Here is a 22,618-nt window from a genome sequence, read left to right on the forward strand (position 1 = left end):
GGGCCAGCTGGTTGTGAAAAGCAAGACCTTAGAGGAGATGAGGCTGGTTTCAGCCTTGTGTGGCCTGAGGCAGAGACAGGAGAGATTCTCATGTAATGATGTAATGACGCCTGGTTTGTTTTTACTTTAGTTTTCATGTGCAAGCTCCCTTAAGCCTGAATTTGAAGATGCTAAAATTGTTTGTCGTTTCGGTTTTTGAAATAGGGAAATAGAATCATTCTCATTCTGTTTGGGGTGAGATATTCAGCAGTAAAAGAATCTGCCGGCAATGCAGGAGACATAGGAAACACAAGTTTCGTCCCTGGGTTGGGAAGATCCCCTGGAGGAGGGCATGGCAACCCACTCTGGTATTCTTGACTGGAGAATCCCATGGACAGAGGAGCTTGGTGGGCTGCCATCCGTGGTGTTGCAAGGGTTGGACACGACTGAAGCGACCAAGCACAGCGAGCATATTTGCAAAGCTAAGCCCAGAGTTAGAGGTATCCAACGAGGTGGTTCTTAATTTGCTTCTGATTATTTTTTTAAGTGAATTAGCACAAACTCAATGAATAGTTTAGAAAGCAGTGATAACAAACACATGAAAAGATGCTCAACATCACTCATTATCAGAGAAATGCAAATCAAAACCACAATGAGGTACCACTTCACACCAGTCAGAATGGCTGCGATCCAAAAATCTGCAAGCAATAAATGCTGGAGAGGGTGTGGAGAAAAGGGAACCCTCCTACACTGTTGGTGGGAATGCAAACTAGTACAGCCACTATGGAGAACAGTGTGGAGATTCCTTAAAAAATTGCAAATAGAACTCCCTTATGACCCAGCAATCCCACTGCTGGGCATATACACCGAGGAAACCAGAATTGAAAGAGACACATGTACCCCAATGTTCATCGCAGCACTGTTTATAATAGCCAGGACATGGAAACAACCTAGATGTCCATCAGCAGATGAATGGATAAGAAAGCTGTGGTACATTTACACAATGGAGTATTACTCAGCCGTTAAAAAGAATTCATTTGAATCAGTTCTGATGAGATGGACGAAACTGGAGCCGATTATACAGAGTGAAGTAAGCCAGAAAGAAAAACACCAATACAGTATACTAACACATATATACGGAATTTAGAAAGATGGCAATGACGACCCTGTATGCAAGACAGGAAAAAGACGCAGCTGTCTATAACGGACTTTTGGACTCAGAGGGAGAGGGAGAGGGTGGGATGATATGGGAGAATGGCATTCTATCATGTATACTATCATGTAAGAATTGAATCGGTAGTCTATGTCTGACGCAGGATACAGCATGCCTGGGGCTGGTGCATGGGGATGACCCACAGAGATGTTGTGGGGAGGGAGGTGGGAGGGGGGTTCATGTTTGGGAACACATGTAAGAATTAAAGATTTTAAAATTAAAAAAAAAAAATAATTAAAAAAATAAATAAAAAAAAAAATAAAATAATATGAAAAAAAAAAAAAAAAAAAAGAAAGCAGTGATAATTTTCACCTTAAAAAAAAAAATTCATTTACTTATTTACTTATGGGGCCATGCTGGGTCTTGATTGGAAGATGTGGAATCTTTTAATATTTCCCTGACTGGGGATTAAACCTGGGCCCCTTGATTGGAAGCACAGAGGCTTAGCCACTGGATCACCAGGAAAGTCCCACCTTGGCTTTTAAGTATAACATTAACAGACAGTAAAGAATCTTCTGGCAGTGCAGGAGCCTGGGTTCAATCCCTGGGTCGGGAATATCTCTTGGAGAAGGGAATAGCAACCCATTTGAGTGTTCTTGCCTGGAGTCCCATGGACAGAGGAGCCTGGGCGGCTACAGTGCATGGGTTTGCAAAGACTCAGACACGACTGAGCAACTAACACTTAAGAGACTGACTTTAAAAAATTTTTTGGCCACACTGTGCAGCTTGTGGGATTTTAGTTCCCCAGCCAGGGATCAAACCCTTGCTCCCTTCATTGGACGTGTTGGGGCTTAACCACTGGACCACCAGGGAGGTCCCCAAGAGGCTGACTTTTATGGACAAAAATGTTTTGACATTTTATTCTACATCACTTTATCTTTCTTCTCTTTTAAAGTTCAGTCAGAAAACAGATTTTCTTATGAGTTAGATGTTTAAGTCATTTTTAAATGATTATATTTTCTGATGAGGCATTTTCAGTTTTGAAACTCGTGATGTTTCCCAATATTCTCTGTAAAACAGATTTTATTTATTATTATTATTTTTTTTTTTTTTACTGCTTCAGTCAATGAAAGGCAACATTTACTGAGGCCCCAGGGCCACAGGCAGGAGGCTGCCCTGTGGGCAAAGAAGCCGGCAGAGGGGCCTTATTTGGCATTCTTCCTGGGGCGCAGGCTGTTGGTGTGGCCATGCTCCTAGCAGCAGTTGACCACCGGGGCTATCGGTGGTCGTAACGCAGCCGATGTCTTGTCTCAGTTGGATTTCTGAGTGAGTTGGCAGGGGGAAGGCTCAACGATGCCGCTTCACAGATGCACCAAATGCAGGGTGAACTCTTTCTGGATTTTGTAGTCTGACAGAGCACAGCCCATCCTCAGCTGTTTGCCAGCAAAAACTAGATGCTGCTGGTCAGGCGGGATGCCTTCCTGATCATGGATTTTAAATTTGACATTCTCAGTGGTGTCACTGGGCTTGACCTCAGGGGTGATGATCTTGCCCTTCAGGGTCTTCACAAAAATCAGCATCTCTGCTTCTGCTGCAAGGCTGCCGCCACCCACCTTAAAACAGATTTTAAAATAACTTTCTTACTACAAAAGTAATGATGCTAAAGCTGAAGCTCCAGTACTTTGGCCACCTCATGCAAAGAGCTGACTCTTTGGAAAAGACTTTGATGCTGGGAGGGATTGGGGGCAGGAGGAGAAGGGGACGACCGAGGATGAGATGGCTGGATGGCGTCACTGACTCGATGGACGTGAGTCTGAGTGAACTCCGGGAGATGGTGATGGACAGGGAGGCCTGGCGTGCTGTGATTCATGGGGTCGCAAAGAGTCGGACACAACTGAGCGACTGAACTGAACTAAACTGAATGCATATCAATTAAAGAATGTTTGTAACATATTGGGCTTCCCTTGTGGATCAGCTGGTAAAGAATCCGCCTACAATGCGGGAGACCTGGGTTCGATCTCTGGGTTGGGAAGATCCCCTGGAGAAGGGAAAGGCTACCCACTCCAGTATTCTGGCCTGGAGAATTCCATGGACTGTATAGTCCATGGGGTCGCAAAGAGTTGGACACGACTGAGCAACTTTTACTTTCACTTGAAACATACAGGAAAAATATTTAAGTACATATCATCTTGAATTTCCCTGGTGGTCCAGTAGTTAAGACTCCGTGTTTCTGTGGCAGGGTGCCTGGGTTCCATCCCCGGTTGGGGAACTAAGATCCTGCATGCTGCATAGCCAGGCCAAGAAAAGGAAAAAAAAAGTATTCCTAATCTTACCACCGAATGAGAAGTCCTGTTAAGATTTTACTATAAAATACTGCTCTCTTTTCTGTATCTGCAAATACATTTTGTTACAGAAAAATTCATTCATCTCACAAATAGTTATTGCGCTTCTAGATCTGCAGTCTTTACACTTAGGTGTTTTGGAGAAAAAGTCGAGGCGGACACTAGATAAGTAATTAAACAGAGCTCAATCAGTGCTCTGATGGGGGCTTTGAGAGGGCATGTTGGATCACAGTAGACAGTTTATTTCTGTTTTGTTTAGTTTTAGCTTTTGTCTTGTAAAAGTTTAAGCATACATATAGTTTAATGAGTTGAATCGCTTTATAACATAAAGACTATTAGGAAAAGCAGTGATTCCCTTTCTCCCCCAGTTTCCCTTCTTGTCAGGAGTAATTGCTTTAAACTCTTATAATTTTTCTTTTAAATTGAAGTATAGTTGATTTACAATATTATAGGTGTACAACAAAGTGACTCAGTATTTTCATGGATTATACTTCCTTTAAAGTTATTGCAAAATCATGGCTGTATTTCCCTGTGCTGTATAATATGTCCTTGTGGCTTATTTATTTTATACACCGTAGTGTGTATCTCTTAATCTCCTGCCCCAGTCTTTTCCCTCCCCCACTGGTAACCACCAGTTTGTTCTCTGTATCTGTGAATTTGTTCTTGTTTTTATATATTCATCCATTTGTTTTTTTAGCTTCCACACATAAGTGATAATGTAGGGTATTTGTCTTTCTCTAGTCTGATTTTTATTTCTGTAAGCATAGTACCCTCCAGATGGCATTATTATAGCTGAGCAATATTCCCTTGTATGTGTGTATACACCATATCTTCTTTATCCATTTATCTGTTGATGGACGTGTGTGTGTGTGTGCTGAGTCGTTCAGTCCTGTCTGACTCTTCACCCGCCAGGCTCCTCTGTCTATGGGATTCTCCAGGCGGGAATACTGGATTGGGTTGCCAGGGTATCCTCCCGATCCAGGGATTGAACTTGGGTCTCTTAAGTCTCCTGCATCAGCAAGTGGGTTCTTTACCACTAATGCCACCATTCTTAGGTTGCTTAAAAACATGGAATGCTTCACACATGTGCCATCCTTGTGCAGGGACCACGCTAATCTTCTCTGCACCCTCACAGTTTTAGTATATGTGCTGCTGATGTGAGCATTTCTTTAAATTCTTTAGATGGTCTTTTGGAATTTACCTCCACATCCTTGACTTCTCATCAAGGAAGGTGAGGAATTAAGTCCCTTTCCTCTAACATGAGGCTTCCACACCCCCGTGCTTTGCATTTGGTTATGCTGTGTTTTTGTCTGTTCCGTGTTTATTGGATCCACTGAAGTAGTTACATAGTGTTTACAGCTGAGCCCTGTGGTGTGCTATGAATATGTTACTTTTTCTACACAGCTTTTTGATTTCTCTAGTGTTAATATTATGTTTTTCTTTGCTTGGTTTTCTATATTTTTAATCCCTGTTTCAACCCAAACTCTCTGCTGGTTATCTACATGTCCCCTCTGTATGTTCAGATACATCAGTTTCATCTTCTTGAAATCTCTCCTAGAGCTTTCTCACCTGCCTCACCTGGAGTGGTCCCCTGCTTGGCCTCGTTCACCACTGCCGCCCTGTGATCTTCACTGACCTCTCCTATTCCCTGCTTCCTGTCCCCCCACCCCGCCCCCATCCCGCTTGCTCTTTCTTATTTTATTCCCTTGTTTTGGTCAAGCACATCATTCAGTAGTTTCATGAGAAGATTGCGTGGGAGGTAAACTGTTTGGCATGGTAGTCTAAAAGTATATTTACTCCAGCTTCAGAATTCTAGATTGGAAATAATTTTCCTTTAGAATTTTAAACACATCGCTCAATTTTCTTTTGGTTTTCAAAAAGGAACCCTCCTACACTGTTGGTTGGAATGTACATTAGTACAGCCACTATGGAGAACAGCATGCGGGTTCCTTGAAAAACTAAAAAGAGTTACTGTATAATCCAGTGATCCCACTCCTGGGCATATATCCAGAGAAAATCATAATTCAGAGAGATACATGCACCCTAATGTTCATTGCATTACTATTTGCAATAGCCAAGACGTGGAAGCAACCTAAATGTCCATCGACAGATGAATGATAACACAGACATGGTACATATACACAGTGAAATATTACTCAGCCACAGGAAGAGTGAAACGAGGCCGCTTGTAGCAATATGGCTGGACCTAGAGATTATCATACCAAGTGAATAAATCAGACAGAGAAAGACGAATTTCATGTGATATCACTTTATGTGGAATCTAAAAAAAGACACAAATGAGCTTGTTTGCAAAATAGGAACAGACTTACAGACATGGAAAACAAACTTATGGTTACCAAAGGGGGAAGCTGGGGGGAGGGATAAATTAGAAATTTGGGACTGGCAGGTATACACTACTATATATAAAATAAACAAGGACCTACTGTATAGCATATGAAACTCAATACTTATACTACTCAATATCTTGTAAATAAACTATATGGGAAAAAAGAATACACATGGGACAAAAGAATATATATATAAAAGATTATATATGTATATATTTATCTGAATCACTTCTGTATACCTGAAACTGGGCTTCCCAGGTGGCTCAGTGGTAAAGAATCCATCTGCCAATGCAGGAGATGAGGGTTCGATCTCTGGGTCAGGAAAATCTCCTGGAGGAGGAAATGGCAACCCACTCCAGTATTCTTGCCTGGAGAATCCCATGGACGGAGGAGCCTGGCAGGCTGCAGTCTATGCGGTTTCAAAAGAATTGGTCAGGGCTGAGCAATTAAAGAAGGGAATCCCTGAAATTAGCACAACATTGTAAATCAGATATGCTTCAATTTAAAAATTCTTCTTCTTCTAGTTTCCAATGCCCTGTGAAAACCATTCTGATTCCCAATTTTTTATGTGTGACTTGGTTGGGGTTTTGTTTTGTTTTTGTTGTTTTTGCCATTAATGGGATTTCAGAATGAAAGGAAGTGCTTATCCTCAATCCACCATCATCATAATGAACACACTGTTTTGGGCACTTATTTTTAAATTTTTAACGAATTTTAAGTATTAATTGGTGAAAAAAACATCCATGTCATTAGATATTCTAGACTATCATTTCTTGGCTGCACAGAGTGTGATTGTTTGGATACAATCTTGTACTGTTGCCCCTTAGGCTGTTTCCAGTTTTTCATTATTATATAGATAGTATTTGAATAAGTACTTTTTCTGTTAAATTTTTTGATTAATCCTGATTATTTACTAGAATAAATTTCTAGAAGTATAATTGTAGAGTCCAAAGGACTCTGAGTATTTTGATACATTCTCCAAGTTATTCTTCCAAAAATTTGTAGCAGTTTTTTTAGTCACAGTAGTATATGAAGGAAAAACATCTGCTTACATTCTGATCCTCCCCTCCTTCTCCTGCCCTCTCCTTTGCTCAGAACAGCATTTCATTTGTACGTGACTTACTGACTCTTACGTCTGGTGTCCTGAGAGAATTGTTTCAGTATGGAAAACAAGGTGTTCTTTCTAGTTTTCTGCTTGGGAGTTGGGACATTTAAACTCAAGTCTTGGTTTTGCCACTAAATTGCTTTTAATGAATAATATCTGTTGTTATGATCATCTGCAAAAGTTAGGAGAAAACAGTGACCGTTAAGCTCCAATATCTCCCACATTCTAAACTTATTTCCACTGTTTGTCAGTGTACATTAGTGCATTTTATGCCATAATCTGTGTTGTGTGTGGCTTTTTCCACTTTACTTGCTAGGTTTCAGTATTGTCTGCAGGCTTGTTGATGTCAATTCTTTAATTCCTTTCTTTTTTATGTTAAGTTTTACATTTTATTTTTTGGCTGTGCCACATGGCTTGTGAGATCTTAGTTCCCAGTGTATTAGTTGCTCTGCTGCTGCTGCTGAGTCGCTTTAGTCGTGTCTGACTCTGCAACCCCATAGATGGCAGCCCACCAGGCTCCTTCATCCATGGGATTTTCCAGGCAAGAGTACTGGAGTGGGGTGCCATTCCCTTCTCCGGGGGATCTTCCCAACCCAGGGATTGAACCTGAATCTCCTCCACTGCAGCCAGATTCTTTACCGTCTAAGCTACCAGGGAAGCCAGGGGTCAAACCTGGGCCCACAGCAGTGGAAGCAAAGAGTCCTAATCATTAGCTCACTAGGGAAGTCCCTTAACCTCTTTCTAGTATTCCTTGTCTAGTTCTGTAACATCATGTGCCTCAGATTTTGATGACCTTTTTTCGGTTTATCTATTTATATCATGTTTATTTTCATTTTATGACTCACCACAATTATTTTATGATTTTTTCTTTTGGGCTGTTTCCTTGTGGGGTATATTTCTCAAAGGAGAATTATCAAAAATTCAATGTTTGGGGACTTCCCTGGTGGTCCAGTGGTGAGGCACTTTCACTTTGGCGGCCCAGGTTCAATCTTTGGTCTTGGATCTGAGATCTCAAAGCTGAGTGGGACATGGGTAAAAAAAAGATTTCAATGTATTCTTTGACTTAGTGAACCTCACTACATAGGGCCACATAGCTCTGTTGTTGGGAGACACCAATAGACTCTGTTTTCTCTCTCTTTTGCTTTTAGTTTCTCCAGCTGCATGATGGTGCTAAACAATGTCTGTGAGACTCTTAGTGCAAGGATGCTAATAAAAGAAAGAGAATATTTAGGAGTTGCTTGGAGGATAACTTGCTCTTGTGGTATTGTATGCCTGTGTGCGAAGTCACTTCAGTTGTGTCCTACTCTTTGGGACCCCATGGACTGTAGCCCATCAGGCTCCTCTGTCCGTGGGGTTCTCCAGGCAAGAATACTGAAGTGGGTTGCCATTCCCTTCTCCAGGGGATCTTCCTGATCCAGGGATTGAACCTGCATCTCCTGTGGCTTCTGCATCGTAGGCAGATTCTTTACCGCTGAGCCACCGGGGTATCCTACCACCCAACAACTAATGGGTGGATCCCAAGTGGCTTCTTGTGGTTACGGAATGCAGTCAGCTGTTGGGGTGTGGCTGCAGTTATGAATGTGGGAATGATATGTTCTGCTGATAATATAAGTAAAGAATATTTCCCTTCAGGGTGAAAGAGACCATTGTATATCACATGTGTCCTGTGAATATTCTCTTGACAACCAGAGGAGGGAAGATAGTTACCCCGCTTCATAGATGAGGGGATTATAGCTCACAGAAGTGAATTAACTTGCTCGAGGGTGGACTATAGGCAGAAGAGCCAGAATCCCCTGGAGGTCTGTTTGACTTAACGCCCATCATCTTTTCCACTCCAGCAGAGTAATTGCCTGTGTGTGGTGAGAGGGGAGTGGTAGGGGGAGGTTTGAATGTATCCCAGGAGTACTCTGTCAATTGTCTTTGCAGAAACTGGGTAAAAGTAGGAAATGTTAAGTCGTGTCCAACTCTTTTTTCTTTGTAACAGACAATGAACCAAGCCAAGTCTCAGAGCCTAAGAAGACTGTGTCACCCACTCCTGCAGCAGACCCAAGTCAGACAAGAGATCCAAAACAGGGGCCCCAGGAACTTCAGGAAAAGAAAATTCAGGTGCTGGAGGAGAAGGTTCTCCGGCTCACCAGGACGGTTCTGGACCTTCAGTCTTCTGTTGCTGGAGTGAGTGAAAACCTCAAACACGCCGTCCAGGACGATGCCAGCAAGATGCTGGCCTCATGGCTCAGCAACCTGCACCCCCGGCCAACGCCCAACAGCGCCGTGGGTGGAGAACCAGAAACGGTTCAGCCCCCCGGCATCCTCAACAATAAGGAGTCAGGCATGAAGGACATCAAGTCTGAACTGGCTGAAGTCAAGGATGCCCTGAAGACCAAGAGTGACAAGCTGGAGGAGCTGGACGGGAAAGTGAAGGGCTACGAAGGGCAGCTCAGACAGCTCCAGGAGGCCGCCCAGGGCCCAACGGTCACCATGACGACCAGCGAGCTCTTCCAAGCCTACGTGGACAGTAAGATTGATGCCCTGAGGGAGGAGCTCATGGAAGGGATGGACCGGAAGCTGGCTGACCTGAAGAACTCGTGCGAGTACAAGTTGATCGGTTTCCAGCAGCACTGTGATGACTATGGGAGCAGCTACCTGGGAGTGATTGAGCTGATAGGGGAGAAGGAGGCGAAGCTGAGAAAAGAAATCAGTGACCTTCAGGCCCGGGTCCAAGACCCTCCAGCCCGTGCAAACTGCTGTGATGGTACCAAGCCTGGTGACTTGGGGCCACAGATCAAGATGTTAGACCAGAAAATCGAAAGAGTTGCCGAAGCGACAAGAGTGCTGAACGCACGACTGGACAATGAGTTTGACCGCCTCGAGGTTCCAGAGCCGGACGTGGACTTCGATGCCAGATGGCACGAACTGGATGCAAGGATCAACGTGACGGAGAGGAACGCAGAGGAGCACTGCTTTTACATCGAAGAAACCCTCCGGGGGACCATTAGTGGGGAGGTGGATGGCCTGAGGCAGCTGCTTGATCAGAAAATACAGTCCCTGGAGGAGCGGCTGGGGAGCGCCCTCCTGGAGACGGTGAATGGCTCGGAGATGGCACCTGCTCCCCCAGTGGCAGCCCTGCCCACTGTGTCGGCGGCTGGGCCCCCGCAGGTCATGATGGAGTTAAAGCGCCTGAAGGACCAAGTGCGGGTGGTGGAGGACATGTGCCTGCAGAACCTCCGAGGAGAGCCTCGCGGGACGGAAGACACTTTGCGGAACGGGGGCGAGACGGCGAGCCTCTTGAGATCTCTAAACGATACGATGCAGGGGAAGTTTCAGGACACCGAACGCAGCATCCAGCAACTTCAGCAGGACTTCAGTTTTCTTTATTCTTGGCTCAACCACACAGATCACCACTTGAGACGTCTGCAGAACGAGCTGAGCAGTGGTAGAGGAGGGAAAAAGGCTGCAGGAGGTGGGTGGTCCAAGGGGGGTGAGCCAGGGAGGACGAAGGCACCCCTGCCGTCTCCCCAGGCCACCCCAGCATATTGCTGCGACCAGCTGGAGGGCAGGTGGCAGCGGCTGCAGGACCTCGTCCTCAGCGAGCTGGACACGTGTAAGGAGAAGACGCACGGAGTCCAGAGGGAGGTCTCCATGGTGGAGGACAGGGTGTCTCACATGGAGAAGACCTGTAGCAAGCTGGACTCCATCTCTGGGAGCCTTCAGAAGATCAAGGAGGGGCTCAACAAGCACGTGAACAGCCTCTGGAGCTGCGTCCGGCAGATGAACGGGACGCTCCGGACGCACTCCAGAGAGATCTCTGGCCTGAAGACTTCCGTCCAGCAGTTCTATAGCCACGTCTTCCAGATTTCTGCTGACCTGCAAGACCTGATCCGGTTCCAGCCATCGGCCAGTAAGTGCACCTTTGCCTTCCCGTCTTGAGTATTTGTAACGCGTGTTCTGCTAGATTTTGGATGGTTTGTGGCATGAGCCACGTCACTGCTGGCCCAAAGTGTGCTTCGTAGATGGGGTGGGGGAAAGTACGTGAATTATTTGGTGCTGAGTAGCAGTGAGACAAAGACCAACAGTGAGAGCAAGTGTTTAGAAACTTTTAGAATAACTTGACATCACTGTAGCATTCAAGCACACGATTTGTGCGTTTTGTAAATTATCAGCTCACAACAAGTTGAAAATGCAGAAGGAAAACTGGTCCTTCTCCTCAGGTGGGCGGCAGAAGGCTGATCTATACTATCACATTGGGGAGCTTAGATCTGGGGTCAGCTTTGTGGCCTAGTGGCTTGGGGCACTGGGTATGTTGTCCTGTCTTCTCCTCAGGGAGTCTCCTGTATGCAGACCCCTTCACCTCTCTGAAAACATCACTTTTTGTTTGCTGGTGTTATTATCATCTTTGGGCAATCTCTTGTTCCCTAAAACCTAGGGCCTCGATGATGGCAAGTAGAATGCATTGTGTTCCTTTTCAAAGACAGAGAGAGGACCCTAGACAGAGTACTTTCGGGGCAATAACTGTTCAAAGCCCCAGCGCGCCCAGAACAGGGATGCTCATCGGCCGTGCTTAGGGTGATGCACGCTACACACTCCGTATACGCGTCCGTGCTAAGTCCCTTCAGTCATGTCTGCCTCTTTGTGACCCCGTGACTGTAGCCCGCCAGGCTTCTCTGTCCATGGGATTCTCCAGGCAAGAATACTGGAGTGGGTTGCTATCTCCCTTTGCAGGGGATCTTCCTGACCCCAGGGATCAAACCTGTGTCTCCTGCATTGCAGGCAGATTCTTTACAGCTATACACTTCACTCTCGACAAATGTTTGTTGAATGAATGAATGGACTGAATGAATGAATGGTCCCTTAATAGTACTGAGTGACATATTCAAGTTAACTTCTTTGTTACCGGGGGGCTCAGCATGTCATCCCTGAAGGACAGAGCCTCCCTGGTACCTGGATTCAGCAACCTCAGTGCTGAGCAGAGTTTTCTTTCTTTTTAAAATTTTCTTCATTTTTGGCTGTGTTCGGTCCTCATTGCCGAGCAGACTTTCTCTTGTTGCAGACGGGGGCTACTTTCCAGTTGCAGTGTGCAGGCTTTCTCCCTGCAGTTGCAGCTCCCAGGCTCCAGAGCACAGGCTCAGTAGTTGGGGCGCACGGGCTGCTCCCTGCAGGGACATGTTCCAAAGTCACACAGCTGAGAAGCGGTGGAGGAGGGGTGGGGACCCTGGGTGCCGTCGTCCAGGCCAGCCCACGTCTCCTCTATGTCTCCCTGAGACGAACGCAGACTTACGGGTCCACAAGGACAGGGGAGGGCCAGCCACGTGCCCGGAAGGACTCTGCCTCCTGACCAGTCCTCTCCCTGTTTTCTTTCCCCCTGTCTTCCTTGCTGGCCTGTGTTGCCTTTTCACCTCGCTCAGATCCAGGTGACAAAGGCCCTCAGGTGTTGATGCCAGTCCCTGGCCTGGTGTGAACCTGTGGGATTTTAGGATTGGGTCCTATGGGAAAAGGCCCTGATGCTGGGAAAGACCGAAGGCGAAAGGAGATGGGGGCAGCAGAGGATGAGGTAGTTGGATAGCATCACCGACTCAATGGACGTGGATGTGAGCCAACTCCAGGAGACAGTGGGGGACAGAGCAGCCTGATGGGCTGCAGTCCATGGGGTTGCAAAGAGCCGGACACAGCTTAGCAACTGCCTAACAGCAACTGCATAACAGCAACAACAACCCAGCTGAGACTTACAGCCTGAGGAGAGGAGAGCCAGGGCCTGGTCCCAGGGAGGCAGGAAGGTCTGAAGTGGTCAGTGGGACACGCTTTGAACCTTCCCAGAGATAAGGAGTTTGTAGATAAGGAATTACCCAGGCCAGTCCTGCTATTTATAACCCCCATCCCCTCCCCCCAGGCCCACACAGCTCCCAGATCTCTGGAATGCTGGGGAAAGGTCAGGGGACCCTGTGTGTGTTCATAGGATGATTGTCCTTCCTAGTGACAGTTCTGTCTGGACTGTGCTTTGTAACAACAGATCGAACCAGATAGTTCCAGTTGATTTGCAGCTCCTGGGCAGCGTGGGAAGCTATGTTAACTCCTTCACGCTTGGCTGTGGAAAGAAGGGTTGGGGGTGAATGCCTGTAAAGAGAAGGCGGCTCCTACAAGATGCTCCTTTTGGAATGAATCCTTCGTCGTGAGAGTAGAATGCGTGGACTTTCAGGAACTCCATTGATTGAGAAGAGCCAACGATAAGCAGGCAGAGGCTGTCCGTTCTTGTAGTGCATCCAGGGCCAGAACCTGAGTGTCAGGGGTCACTGGGTGAGTCTAGAGCTCAGGTCACAGCGCCCAGTGAGGAGTCAGCAGCACATTTATTGAGTGCTTACTGTGTGCAGCAGTGACTCAGTGGACATGACTTTGAGCGAACTCCGGGAGATGGTGAAGGACAGGGGAGCCTGGTGTGCTGCAGTCCCTGGGGTCACAAAGAGTCGGACACGACTTAGTGACTGAACAGCCACTGTGTGCAGGGCTCCGTGAGGGATGAGGAGGTGAGGAGCACGACCCTGACCTTCCAGGCATTTTCAGGCACAGATCTGGGGGTGGGGGAGTGACACACACAGGGCTGCAGAGAGGGTGAATGAGATGGTGTGTCAGGGTTCATCCTTGTAGTTCATTGGCTCTTACTGAGCCCGTCTTGTGTGGGAGTAATGAGCTTATGTGTGTGGAGCACCGGGATGACAGTGTAGGGGACAATGACGGTCTTAGGGGGACAAGCAGGCAGAGGTGGTCACGGCCACCGAGGAAGTCAGGGAGCACTTCTCTGAGCTGATGAGGCCTTCTCATCAAGGTTGAGTAGGTTGCGAGTTCATAGACCAGTGGGGTGAAGGGTGAGATGGAGTGATGAGAGAGACTTCTGAAAGGGGGCGATACTGGAGCCTGTACTGAACGGTGAGTTGTTGCTCAGTGCCTCAGTTGTGTCCGACTCTCTGTGACCCCATGGACTGCGGTATGCCAGGCCTCCCTGTCCTTCACCATCTCCCAGAGTTTGCTCAAACGCATGTGTGTTGAGTTGATGATGCATCCAACTATCTTATCCTTTTTCGCCCCCTTCCCCTCCTGCCCTCAATCTTTCCCAGCATCAGGGTCTTTTCCAACGAGTCAGCTCTTCACATCAGGTGGCCAAAGGATTGGAGCTTCAGCATCAGTCCTTCCAACAAACATTTAGAGTTGATTTCCTTTAGGACTGACTGGTTTGATCTCCTTTCAGTCCAAGGGACTCTCGAGAGTCTTCTGCACCACAGTTTGAAAGCATCAATTCTTGGGTGCTCAGCCTTCCTTATGGTCCAACTCGCACATCTGTATATGACTACTGGAAGGGTTCAAAGAAGCAGGAGGGGAGGGCGTCCCTGCTGAGAGGTGGAATGGACCTGCTGTTTGCTGCTGTGTAACAGCCGACCCCAGACCTTGGTAGCTTAAACAACAAGGCTTCATCACTTTCCGTTGTTCTGCGGGGCAGGAACTGACTTGGCAGCTCTTCCGCTCCACTTGACATCAGCTCAAGTCACTCACTTGGCTGTGGTCAGGGGACCAGTGGGCTGGGGTGGGCTGGGCTGGAAGGCGCAGGAAGACGGGCCACGTGTTCCTGTGCACGGCCATCCTCTCTCTCCACGTGGTGGATGTGCGCCTCCTCTCAGCATGGTGGTCTTGGGGAGTCACGCTTACCACAAGGCAAAAGCAGGAGCCCCTTCCAGGTGAGGCCCAGAGCTGGCACCATGTCCCTCCTGCCATGTCCCATTGTTCGAAACATGTCACCCTGAGAGATGACGTGGCTTGTGTGTTGGGAGGGGAGGAATATCGACAACTGTCATCATTGCTCCTACTGCGAGCCAAGGGGAAGAGCTGAGGATGCAGGACGTGGTCACCAGAGGCCAGATTGCTGGGCCAGGGAGCCAGACTCTGCTGTTCCCCGTGCAGGGAGCCCGTTCTCTTCTTTGGAAGCACCCAGAAGGAGCTGACCTACCCAGCTGGCAGCGGGTGGGGAGGGTGGAGGGGGAGCCAGAAAGGGCCTCAGCCAATGCTGAAATCAGTCCCAGTATTTGTATCCCTCACATCAGTGCAGACGTTCTTCCCTGGGTCTTAAAAGAGACTCTCGAGATTATATACAAATATTTGGTTACTTTTTTGGACAAAAGGTCCCTGCCTTTCATCCAGGACTTGGAGAAGTGCCTAACTTCTAAAAGGTAAAGAACTAGTGTATTTTTTTGGCTGCATCTGGCAGCTTGTGGGACCTTAGCTCCTCGACCAGGGATTGAATCCACATGCCCTGCAGTGGAGGTGCAGAGTCAACCACCAGACTACCAGGGGAGTCCCTAGGACCACTGCATTTTCGCGACTGTCTCATCGTCCACTCTGTGATGTGGGTGTCATGCCCCTTCCTGGGCCCCGTGCACCCCACCCCCCTTCATTCATACAGTCAGTCATTCCACAAATACTGAGTCGTGTCCTCGCACTGGAGCTTTAGCCCTTGCAGGATCTAGTGGGGGAAGTCAGGGAATGCACAGCTCAGCAAATAAAGGTCTGATTTCGGCAGGCGATCAGTGTGCAGGGAAAGATAAGCAGAGGAGGTGACAGAGGACAGGGGACTTGGTGCTTTAGGGAAGGTTGCGCAGTGGAGATGACCTTTGAGCAGAGACATGAGTAAGATGAGGGAATGAGCCTTGTAGAGATCTGTTCCCAGCAGAGGGGACAGCATGTGCAAAGGTCCTGAGGCAGGGATGTCTTTGTCCTGTTTGAGAACTCAGGACGTCAGTTTGATCAAGTCCATGAGCAAGGGGAAAGGTCACAGGCAGTGAGGTTGGGGGGTAGGGGTCAGAGCAGGTGGGATTTTGAAGGCTGAGATAACAGATTTGGATTTCAAGTATCATGAGAAACTCTTGGAGAATTTTGAGCTAGGAAGTGATTATTATTTCCCAAGTTTGTAATCCCAGCTACTCTACACATTCTTTGTGACTTTGGACAAATTATTTATCTACTTAATGCCTCACTTTCTATAGCTGTTAATTGGAGAGAATCATGGTAATAGTGATACTTCAGGAAGTTAGCATGATAATTATTGTTTCCTGTGCACGCTAAGTCATTTCAGTTGTGCCTGACTCTTTGAAGCCCCATGGACTGTAGCCCACTAGGCTCCTCTGTCCATGAGGTTCTCCAGGCATGAATAGTGGAGTGGGTTGCCATGCCCTCCTCCAGGAGATCTTCCTGACCCAGGGATCAAACCCGCATCTCCTGCATGGGCAGGCATGTTTACCACTAGCGTCGCCTGGGAAGCCCCCCTGTTCCTAAGGAGTATTTTTTTTTCTTTTTTCTATTTTTTGGCTGTTCTGTGTGGCATGCAGGATCTCTGTTCCCTGACCAGGAATCAAACTTGTGCCTCCTGCAATGGAAGCAGGGAGTCTTAACCACTGAACCACAGAGAAGTCCCAGTAGTGTATTAAACAGTGACTGGCCCTTGGTCATCCCTCAATATCAGTGTGACTGTGACCCTCTGTCCCCTCTGCTGGACATCCCTTCTGCTTCTGGCTGAAATCCCCTCCTCTTCTTACAAGCCCCCAGACCTGCAGCCTCAGAGCAGTGAAAGTGGGCTCGCCTGCACTGCAGACGTGGGATGAGAACCCCAGGTGTTCTGCTGAATGTTCTAGGGATCCAGAGGGTTTTGCTCTTTCCTTGTTTTCTTGTCTAATTTGGGACTGAAGTGTAAAGTGTAAAAAGCTGAGAAATCCCCCCTCCCTAGCATTTAGGTTCGTGTTGTTCTTGTTTAGTTGCTCAGTTGTGTCCAACTCTTTGTGACCTCATGAACTGAAGCCTGCCAGGCTGTTCTGTCCATGGAATTCTCCAGGCAAGAATACTGGAGTGGGTTGCCATTTCCTTCTCCAGGGGATATTCCTGAGCCAGGGATCAAACCCAAGTCTCCTGCTTGGCAGGTGGATCGTTTACCTCCAGGGAAGCCCAACATTTAGGATTCATGGTTAGATAAATCAGGTTCTGAACGACAAGGGGATGGGGAAGTCCTCTATTCTGTGGATGTGGCCTCAGAGGTCTGGTCCTCTGTCTCTGTTCCCCCACCCCCACCCCCAGCTCCGTCCCCTTCTTTTAGCTGCATCTTTTCCGCAGTTGCCCCGTCTCCATGCTACTGTAGTTATTGGGTAGGGGCAGCTCTAGGCCCTGCCCCACTAACCCAGCATGGCTCAAAGGCAGAATCTGTTTCCTGCTGGGGCTCTGGGACCACCTGGCCTGCACCACAACCTCTGAGCCCACACAGCCTCCCCATCACCCATCTGATCAGATACTAAGCCCCGGCCAGACTCCAGCAATTCTGCTGTTCTCCTTTCACTTGGGATAGTAGGCGAGTTCCTGGTATTGAGAAGCCTGAGGCTCCCACAGAGCTGAGCCAGGCAGAGGGACAGTCTCTGTGCCAGGGTAGCCCTCCTCCCCCACCTCATGGTTCCAAGAAGGGCCTTCCTGCCGGACACGCAGGACTGTTTCCACAGACCCCAGGGACAGCAGCCCACTGCCTCCTCTTTCCAATCTGCCACCCCTTTCTTCTGCAAATGTCTTCAGGCAATTTCTTGTAAGTACTTAAAAATATATGTATTTTTAATTTTATTGGCGTATAGTTGATTTACAATGTTCTGTTAGTTTCAGGTGTACAGCAAAGTGATTCAGTAATACATCCACATAGATTCATTATGTTTCAGATTCTTTTCTCATATAGGTTATCCTGGAATATTGAGTAGAGTTTCCTAGGCCATACAGGAGGTCCTGTGGGTTATGTACCTTATATATAGTAGTGTGCGTGTGCTCATCCCAGGTCCTGATTTACCCCTCACCCGTGTTTCCCCTTTAGTGACCATAAGTTGGTTTTCAATATCTGTAAGTCTGATTCTGTTCTGTAAGTTCAATTGTTTCATTTTTTAAAAACCACTGGGTTCCACATATAAGTGATGTCATGTACTGTTTGTCTTTCTCTGTCTGGCTTACTTCACTTAGTATCATGGTTTCTAGATCCATCCATGTTGCTGCAAATGGCATCACTTCATTCTTTTTCTAAAATTTATTTTTATTTATTTGGCTGCCCTGGGTGTTAGTTGAGGCGTGTGGGATCTAGTTCCCTGACCAGGGATTGAACCCAGACCCCATGCATTGGACTGTGGAGTCTCGGCCACTGGGCCACCAGGGAAGTCCCGTATTTCCTTCTTTTAACAGCTGAGTAATATCTCACTGTGTATATGTATCACGTCTTCTTTGTCCGTTCCTCTATCCGTGGGCATTTAGGTGGCTTCCATGTCTTGGCTCGTGTAAATAGTGTTGCAGTGAACACTGGGCTGCATGTATCCTTTTAAATTATGTGTTTTTTTTTTTTCAAATATATGCCCAGGAGTGGGATTGCTGGATCATGTTATTGTTGCTGTTCAGTTGCTAAGTCATGTTCTCTCTGCCCACCAGGCTCCTCTGTCCTCCATTATCCCCTGGAGGTTTGTTCAAATTCATGTCTGTTGAGTCTATGTGCTGGATCATATGGTCTATTTTTAGTTTTGAATGATACTAATAACATTTCATTTGGGGGTGCTACAGATTTAAGAACCCCATCTTTATCCAGTTGTTTAGCCTAAGCTGTGCTGTAAGAATGAAAACAACACAGGTTTTTCAAATCAGTTCAGTTCAGTCGCTCAGTCGTGTCTGACTCTTTGCAACCCCATGAGTCACAGCATGCCAGGCCTCCCTGTCCATCACCAACTCCCGGAGTTCACTCAAACTCATGTCTATCGAATCAGTGATGTCATCCAACCATCTCATCCTCTGTCATCCCCTTCTCCTTCTGCCCCCAATCCCTCCCAGCATCAGGGTCTTTTCCAATGAGTCAACTCTTCACATGAGGTGGCCAAAGTATTGGAGTTTCAGCTTCAGCATCAGTCTTTCCAATGAACACCCAGGACTGATCTCCTTTAGGATGGACTGGTTGGATCTCCTTGCAGTCCAAGGGACTCTCAAGAGTCTTCTCCAACACCACAGTTCAAAAGCATCAATTCTTCGGTGCTTGTAAAGCCTGGCAGGGGAAGAGTGGCCTCATGCCAGTGTTATGACAGTTTTGGCCTTCAACTTGAAATTGGCTGAGTTTGAGGCCAGTGTAGGTCCCAGATAGCATGATGGAGTCAGTCCGAGTGTCATAAATACATAAAGGCTGCATAAACCGCACAGACTCGGACCACACTGCCTCTGGACGCTACCTGCCCTTCAGCCCTGTGAGCATCTGGTTTCTGTCAAGCTCTTCACTTGGTGAAAGCAGCGGCTGCTTTTCTCCGTCTGAACCTTGACTCTAGGACTGCTGTGTCCTTGGCACCAGGCTCTCCCACAGCTGCGTGCAGAGTCCCCTGCAAGCTTGACAGAAATAAGGACTCTGGGCTCCCTCAGGAGACTCCTGCTCGGCAGGGGTGAGGTCAGTTCCAGGAATTTATAATTTGTAATTAAAACAGAGAACGCCCCTCCAGCTTCCGTCGTGGAAGCGGAAGGCAGAGCCCCCTCAGAGGCAGCTGGGCCAGAGAGAACCGGAGAAGCAGGGGGGGAGAGTGGGGAGGGAGGGAAGCCCTGGGTGCAGGGCCGCAGCGCCCGTGCCAGCTCTGCGGGGACCCGCGTGTCCGCTGCCGACGCTGTCAGTCCTGTCAGGACGCTCCTCACGTCCTGACCGCGGCAGCTTTACAGCGAGTCTTAAAATCAGGTAGACCCTCTGCGTGTCCATGTGCAGCTTCAAACCAGCTTGTGAATTTCTATCAGAGAAGAAATCCCCGGTGACTTCTCGGGTCAGGTCGGCCTCTCTGGGGTTCAGTGATAACGGTGACCTCTGTTCCAAGGGCGCTGCCCCGCTGATGTCAGCCTGTGAGGCTGGAGCTGTGTCTGTGATCTCTAGGTCACGCTTTTCAGAAACGCCAGCCTGTTTGCCCTGTGGAGCCTGATTCCAGGGGCCTCCGTGTGGTCACACTGGGCCGGACTCCTTTCTCAGAGGGGCTCTGTGCTCTGGAGGGGCGGTCAGTACAGGCCCTAGATAGGTCATAGTGTAGGTCATAGTCTCTAGATCCATCCATGTTGTTGCAAGTGCTTCACTTCATTCTTTTTCTAAAATTTATTTTTATTTATTTGGCTGCCTTGGGTGTTAGTTGAGGCGTGTGGGATCTAGTTCCCTGACCAGGGATTGAACCCAGGCCCCATGCATTGGGAGTATGGAGTCTTGGCCACTGGATCACCAGGGAAGTCCCATATTTCTTTTTAGTGGCTGAGTAATATTTGTGTGTGTCTATGTGTGTATATATATACACACACCACATCTTCTTTATCCATCACTGCTGTGATGGAATCACACAGCGCCCCCCGGGACCAGAGTGTTTTCTCTCTTCGTTCCAGCCAAAGCGCAAAGCAGCATTTCCACTGCTGTTTGCTCAGAAGGACAGTTCCTGTGAACCTGTGGCCCACCGCCCCCTCCCCCCGCCCTGCTGTCAGGGGAGCCGCGTGGGGATTCTGTGCATTGTCTCCCCAGCCCTGAGACTCCTTCACATGCCTTCCCATCCTCTCCTTTCCTGACCTTCTGGCAGGGAGACCAGCGAGTGTCTCCTCGAAGCCCCTGCCTCGTGCCCCCCGTGCCTGATCAGTGCAGGAACCTGGTCCTTCGGCACCCGCTCTGAGCCTGGCGTTTCTCATCACGGTGGTGCAGGTCTTTCTCAGGCACAGAGCTTTGCCAAGCATTGTGACTATCCTTCCACTTAGCCTGCTGTATGTCAGAATGTGGGTGGGTTTCTTTTAAAGCCAGAAGTCCTGGTAATTCCCTGGCAATCCCGTGGTTAGGATTCCATGCTTTCGCTGCCAAGGGTCCAGGTTCAATCCTTTGTCAGGGAATTTAACATCCTACAAGCCATGCAACCAAAAAAAAAGAAAATACAAAGTCAGAAGTCTTGATTGCCATCTTTAAAACAGTCCCACCACCCCGACCTGTAGTTGCATTTGGTCAGCAAAGTCTCGCAATGCCAGGCAGCTCCCCTCCCCCTCCCCGCCCTGGGCTTCTAGTGAATTGGCCTGGACATTTGCACAGTGCCTTGTCACTGTCAGGGATGTGGCCCCACACCCGTCACTTCATCTGATCAGCCAAATTCTGCCTGCTTGTCAGGAGACTTTGGGGGTTTAGCCCAAGTGGTGGATGACTCAGCCACGCTGCCAACACAGACTCTGACGTCCCCGAAGCCCTGCGCTGTGACACGACTCCACGGGGTTGCTGACAATTTCCTCAGGCAGGTCTTCATCTTAGCAAAGGTTACAGTGGCTTTTAACAAGAACTTTAGCGGAATGGGAGTGGCCTTTCCTACCTGCTGTTGGCTCCATCCTTGGTGAGGCTGTGGCCCGGTCTGTGCACAGCTGCACAAGGCCACTGCGGGGGTGTCAGGACGGAGACCTGGAGGCAGGCTGTGGAACAAAAGCATCATTCCTCACGTGAAACATGGGCAGCCCCACTTGGTTCTTATGAACTCAACTCAAATGGTCACTGGATTGGAAACATATGTGCAGTTTGAAAAGACACTGGCTGCCAGAGTTATCTTCCCAGATGGAGCAAGATGCTGTCCAGTTTGTTTCAAGCATGTAATAAATGTGTGTGTTAGAGACACTACGTGATGTGCTGGGGGCCAAGGTTGGGGAGCAGTCGGGATCCAGGGCGGCTTTCTCGTGCCGTCTCTGCTGTGATGTGAGGGGTGTGGGAGCCACCCGTTCTGCACCGAGTCCTGGACGGACTCCCCGTGGAGATCAGTGCAGGATATTTGGCCCAAGCGGTTTATTGTTCGTTCTTTCCCCTCTGCCTTCCACTTGCTATCACAAGCCTGGGTGCTGAGGGAGTGATGACTTGAGAGAGAGAGAGAACCATCACTGTTTCTAGGTACTGGCATTGCCCTTACAGACCCTAGAAAGACGGTTATCGTTGGCAAAGTTAGGGCGCCGCCTCTACTGGCTGGCGGGAGTGAGGGTGCGGCCCAGGGTACCGGCCTTTCTTCCTTCACCATACTCAGACGTCTCAGTGTCACGTGCCAGTCCCTGGTGACAAAAGATCATTAAAACGTGTCCTCAAGTGTTCATCATCTAGCAAGTGAAGAGAGGTATGAAAACCAGACAGGCCCTCAGAGCTCCGAGACTCGGAGGCAGGACTGTTAAGCGCTGCTGGGCTTCACAAGGAGCAGCGGGACTGTGGGGAGGGGCGTGTAACGAGGATTCCCGAAGAGCCCGGTCCCAGCGGCTGGACTGAAGGCAGCAGGAGACGATGGAGCAGGTGGAGCGGACATGGCTGTCAAAGGAGGTTCGCCTGGAGCTCACGAGCAGTGCAGGACGGCTGGAGGTTTCTGAGCAGGGATGACGACCAGGACGAGCTGTGCTCTGAGAAAGGTGGGAAGGAAGGACCCGAAGGATGACAAAATGAGAAGCTGGACTTAGCCCAGATCAGGGTGCACGTGAGAAGGGAGAGGGCAGAGTGAAATACGACTCTTGAGCACCTAGACGAGGTGACAGGGAGACAGATGGGGCTTCAGAGAAAGAGGGATGACGTGAAGGGTTTGTAGGGGGAAAGGAATGAAAAAAGGTGCGAGGGGCTTGTACTTGGCTATTTTTAGGTGCTTTGTGTACTGTAATTCTTTGAGGTTAT

General features: G+C 48.3%; 1 protein-coding gene and 1 non-coding gene across 3 annotated transcripts in view; one reads left to right on the plus strand and one right to left on the minus strand.

Moving 5' to 3' along the window:
• The window catches only part of EMILIN2 (elastin microfibril interfacer 2), a 59,948-nt gene that overhangs the window by 30,394 nt on the left and 6,936 nt on the right, over nt 1-22,618 (plus strand). For both annotated transcript variants that reach the window (XM_052660399.1, XM_052660400.1), the window contains one exon: nt 8,912-10,825. In XM_052660399.1, coding sequence (XP_052516359.1) covers nt 8,912-10,825 — 1,914 coding nt within the window. The remainder of the gene's footprint in view (nt 1-8,911; nt 10,826-22,618) is intronic.
• LOC128067594 (U6 spliceosomal RNA) lies at nt 4,537-4,639 on the minus strand. The gene has a single exon (XR_008201407.1). It is a non-coding gene; the product is annotated as a U6 spliceosomal RNA (small nuclear RNA).

This window comes from Budorcas taxicolor, chromosome 22 (genome assembly GCF_023091745.1).
Source record: "Budorcas taxicolor isolate Tak-1 chromosome 22, Takin1.1, whole genome shotgun sequence".
NCBI lineage: Eukaryota > Metazoa > Chordata > Mammalia > Artiodactyla > Bovidae > Budorcas > Budorcas taxicolor.